General features: G+C 39.3%; 1 protein-coding gene across 1 annotated transcript in view; it reads left to right on the top strand.

Moving 5' to 3' along the window:
• The first annotated feature begins 1450 nt into the window (after positions 1-1450).
• The window catches only part of LOC102198640 (transitional endoplasmic reticulum ATPase), a 9644-nt gene continuing 5862 nt past the window's right edge, over positions 1451-5232 (top strand). Inside the window, exons 1-8 of the mRNA XM_005743684.1 lie at positions 1451-1860; positions 2241-2352; positions 2450-2622; positions 2718-2860; positions 2991-3121; positions 3934-4065; positions 4206-4308; positions 4966-5099. Coding sequence (XP_005743741.1) covers positions 1838-1860; positions 2241-2352; positions 2450-2622; positions 2718-2860; positions 2991-3121; positions 3934-4065; positions 4206-4308; positions 4966-5099 — 951 coding nt within the window. The 5' untranslated portion in view covers positions 1451-1837. The remainder of the gene's footprint in view (positions 1861-2240; positions 2353-2449; positions 2623-2717; positions 2861-2990; positions 3122-3933; positions 4066-4205; positions 4309-4965; positions 5100-5232) is intronic.

Here is a 5232-nt window from a genome sequence, read left to right as displayed (position 1 = left end):
TTAGTTGCTTCTGTTAGCTAGTTACACTTGGCAGTTACTTTTTAATATTTAGTAAATAGATTTTAATTTTGTCATACATAACTAGGAAAAGCTTGAAGGGACAGGCAGCTGGTTCAATCTTTTGCCTTCCTGGGTCTATGAAAACACCTGACTGTTACTTTTAACAGGGACAGTGCATTTTGATGGACGATGTAAAAAAACATATGATAAAAAATCCCAAATTTGAGCAAGAAACACTAAAAGCGCTTTACTTACATAACAAAGGCTCAAGTCTTATAGACATGCTTACTTCTTTTGTTCCTATAGATATTACTGATAGTCAACATTAAAGAAAAAAAATACTGCTTTTGTGGCCTATTTAATGTAGAAAACACCTATGAAGCATCTAAATATCTCTGTGAAACCAGCTGCAGAGTAAAGTTTGGCTAATTGAACTGAAATCAGTCGATAAATCACCTCTGAACTAACACACACACACACACACACACATATATATTAAAACCCATTTGGCTGATTGTTAATTACTAAGATTACATTATTTACTGAGAGATGTTGTGGGTAAAGTTGAGTCGATCAATCAAGTGATCTCATACCACCAGCATTTTTTAATGGCTTTTATTGACTGATAACGGCAAAAGGCGACCAAATGTGTCCAGTTGTCACATAATTTATTTCCATCTGTATTGTAACAGCATACATTCCATGTTTATGATACAAAAAACTGTAATTTTGTTTCTTTGTCTTATTTTTATTTCTTTTTTTTTCAGCATATCCAATACATTTCAACGTACACTGATGCGTAAATCAGATTCAATGTTTCTTTGTGCATTTAAACCTCCTCTACCTCTCACTGTCTTTCCAATAACTGTGTTTGAAAGATTATTACCATTAGAAAGAAGAAAGTGTTCGATGTGTTGTTAACATCATTTCCTTCTTGTTCGTTAAATCTGTTGGAGGGAACAGCTCGAGTCCTGATTCTCACAGGGGGAATGTACAGTATGTTTAAGCCCTTGTAGCTTGTTTCCTTTCATTTGTTTAAACAATTTAGTAATAAAACATAAAAAATAAAAAGAATCCACAGTGAGTGAATGCTCAGTTGTTTGCAAGCTGTGGTGGTGTTTTTGTGAGTGTCCTTGAGAGGGTGTGTCTATGTATGTGTGTACTAAACATAAATACACCAACGGCCGAGAGCAGCCGGAGCACAACAGCAGTTCACTTCAGTCACAGTGACAAGGAGTCGAAGGACAATGGTTTTAGAAAAGAGAGGACTCGTCCAGGAGATAAAACGGACGATATGTCAGTTCTTTTGAAAGCAGAACTTATTGCGACCCATAAATATTTCACAGCGTTTGAGGCTCGCTCAGCTCTTGCTTGCATTTGTTGGTTAGTAGCAGGAGGAGGAGGAAATATCACACTGTATCTGTTCTGGGACACTCTCCAAGGTAAGTGTGCAAGGGAGTGTGTGTGTGTGAAAGTGTGTGTATGGGTCCACCCATGTTGGGGTTATAATAAGACAGAGAAGTAGATGGACATATTTATACCTCCGCTGATAAACAGGCAGGCAGCACCTCCTGTAAACATGCTGCTTTAAGAAAACAGAGGAAAAGAAAAAGGACTCTGACTGCTGGGAAAATATCAGAGCTTCAGAAAGACTAAAACCTGAACAGCGCTGGTCAGATCAGAGGGAAATCTGAGCTCTTCGGTGCTGATTAGAACTACACAAGATCAACTTTTGAATCTACGAGGGCAAACACCTACAGAAGACAGTGAGGGAGTGAACTCTGAGGGTGAAAAATTGAAGGAAATCTAAAGTGTGACAGGACAAAGAGGAGCAGTCATGCCAGGCTCAGGAGGAGCAGAGTGAGTGAAACAGCTGCGTATGCACACAGTAACTTTGTGTATGCATGCGCGTGTGTGTGTGTGTGTGTGTGTGCTTAGTCATGCATGTTTCAATATGCAGTAAAATATTTTAAGGAGTAAAGACATTTTATCCAATATGGATTTTTGTGTCATGAAACTTTGAATAATGAGAAATCACAGTGCAGCTGTTCAAGATCATAAAAATGTTAAAACTCCTGTACAGTTAATTATTGATAATCAAATAATATTTTCATGTTTATGAAATCAAATAGTTGCTATGTGCAGAGCCACACAGATTCTAAATACAGCACAGAGTCACATGAGGAAATTAGAGCTTCACGTACATGTGAGAGTGCCATAATGTGTCTCTTGTTTGGAAGCCCAAAGGGAGAAGATTACTCCACTGCCATCCTGAAGCAGAAGCATAGACCAAACAGGCTCATTGTAGATGAGGCTGTCAGTGAAGACAGCAGCATTGTCAGCCTATCACAGGTGTGTGTAAGGTGTAAATATAGCCACACAGAGTCCTGTTTGTCTTCTTGTTAGACTGTTAGGCTTATGTGTGTGAGTGTGTGTGTGTTTGCATTAGCGAAAGACAGAGGAGCTCCAGCTTTTCCGAGGAGACACCGTGGTGCTGAGAGGGCGGAAACGACGGCAAACAGTGTGCATCGTCCTGACGGATGACACCTGTGGAGATGAACGAATTCGGATGAACCGTGTGACGCGCAACAACCTGCGTGTCCGGCTTGGTGACGTCATCAGGTGCAGTGGACCTCATGCCTGTGGCTTTGAGTGTAGTGTGGAGCTATGAATTTACCATAATCCACAGGTGTCTGCTGATGTGCGTGTCATTACAGTATCCATGCCTGTCCTGATATCAAGTATGGGAAAAAGATCCACGTGCTCCCCATAGATGACACCATTGAAGGCCTATCAGGGAACCTCTTTGATGTTTTCCTCAAACCGTACTTTCTGGAGGCTTACCGGCCTGTGCACAAAGGTACAGCAACACCTCAGCTGCTAGTTATAGCGCAATAAAATCAGCTGAGGTCACGTTATAACATAAAACAGAAACTCAAAGAGCACAAGAAGCTGCTGTGAATGTAGTGGCTTCTCCTTTTCATTGTTAGGTGACATCTTCTTGGTGAGGGGAAGCATGCGAGCTGTGGAGTTCAAGGTGGTGGAGACGGACCCCAGCCCTCACTGCATCGTTGCCCCTGACACAGTCATCTACTGTGAGGGAGAGCCAATTAAGAGAGAGGTCTGTGAGAGATTAAAGAGTCTGCTTTGTGTGATGTTAGTGTGTGTTCACATTTAAAGAACTGTAAGAAAACCATTTTATATCGAAATTCTCCTATCTGGAGAATTATTGCAAGAAGTATTGCACCAGTTTGTTCCAGATTGTAGAGCTTATACTGTAAAGTCCTTTATGAAACTGCAAATTGCATGTATCATATTGGCAATGTGTTGTTGTACAATAAATAAATAACATTAATCAGACTGCATTTTGGCTCATTTAAAATTAAACTAGTAAATATTCTTCTCACAGATTTGTTAATTTTTTGTTAGTTCATTGTATAAACTGTTGCTTCATTTGTTGCATCAAAAATAGACATATACTTTCACTTATTTCCAGCCACGACTCACTTCTCTCACATCTATATTAAATTATATTACAGAGCAACTCCATGAATCTCTCTGTTTGCTTGTATTGACCCCAGTTTTAGGTATTTTGAACTAACAATCTCCAAATACTTTTTAGATTAAACATTAGATGAAGATTGTGACTACATGGGGTTTATTTAGGTTTCTGCAGTTTTTCTTTAGTGTGACATTCATTCTTCTTTCATCCCATCCGATTTCTTCCTGTTCCAGTAAAAAGAAGTCTCTTTTGTAGAACCGAACGTCTGACTCAGGACAAATGACTTTCTTGTTTCAGGATACTATCAAATTTATAAAAATGGCTTAAAGGGACCTTTGACGATGCAAAGATATACCCAAAGAAATCTCATCGCCTCATCTTTTAATCAGTACATACAGTAATAAACTGTCTGGCTTTCTGGTGCATGACAGGATGAAGAGGAGAGTCTCAATGACATTGGCTACGATGACATTGGAGGCTGTCGGAAGCAGCTGGCCCAGATCAAAGAAATGGTGGAGCTTCCTCTTAGACACCCAGGACTGTTTAAGGCTATTGGAGTTAAGGTATCATGCACACACACACACACACACACACATGCAGTTCAAAAACAAATTATCATCCCAGCCACCAATAATAGTGATTGTTTCCATTTTAACATGGCATCTTTTTGCATTACTTGGTATGTTCTTCCCTTCTCTCTCAGCCCCCCAGAGGTATCCTGCTGTACGGCCCTGCAGGAACAGGAAAGACCCTGGTGGCCCGAGCTGTAGCAAATGAAACTGGTGCCTTCTTTTTCCTCATCAATGGTGAGACTTTTGTCTACTGAGGCCTGAAAATCTAAAGCACAGAAGGAAATAAATGACTCTCTGCAAAGCAGAATATTATGCAAATAAATGCAGCAAACAAACAAAAAATACTAGTAATAAATTAATTAAAACTTTGAGTTAATATGGTTTTGCAATTCTTTACTTTTGTAAAAACTGTGCTCCAGTTCGTTTTCTGTTGAGTGTCTTGTGTCAGTTAACCAAGAGATGGATTGAACCCTCTTTGAAAGGTAAAACAGAAATGCACAGTAAATAGAAAAAGGAAAAACAACAAACGTTTTACTCAAAAACTCAAAATCTTAAAAAATAAATAAATAAACAGAGAGAAAAATTAAGAGGGGAATTTATTTATTTATTTACCTTTATTCAACCTGGAAGTTCCACTGAGATCACATCTCTTGCCAAGGTAGCGGTCATATATTGAAAATCCATTAAATACAACATAAAGTGCAAGATCTGCAACAAACTAACAACACACCAATAACTGCAACAAAGAATACTAGTGACCTTTCAAGAAAAACTTTTAAAATGTAGTCAGCTGAATAACAAGAACCTGATGGAGGTTATAGTGGTAAATAGTGGTTCTTTTATTCTTAGTCCTGTGCAGGAGATGTTTGTAAAGTATCATTCTGTGACCAGGTCCCGAGATCATGAGTAAGCTGGCCGGAGAGTCAGAAAGCAACCTAAGAAAAGCATTTGAGGAGGCAGAGAATAACGCCCCTGCCATCATCTTCATCGATGAGCTGGATGCCATTGCTCCCAAGAGAGAGAAGGTAAACATGAGGGGACAATTCAAGAAACCTGTTTCTGCTTGGTCAGATCAGTGTCTGCAGAAAACTGGCTTTCAGCAAGTCTTTACTATCATTCCATCACAAATCAGCATGGACCTGTATGTGTGTTTCTATA

Source organism: Pundamilia nyererei, unplaced genomic scaffold (genome assembly GCF_000239375.1).
Source record: "Pundamilia nyererei isolate P.nyererei 1_Seehausen unplaced genomic scaffold, PunNye1.0 scaffold00134, whole genome shotgun sequence".
NCBI lineage: Eukaryota > Metazoa > Chordata > Actinopteri > Cichliformes > Cichlidae > Pundamilia > Pundamilia nyererei.
This window is presented reverse-complemented; position numbering and strand designations above follow the sequence as displayed.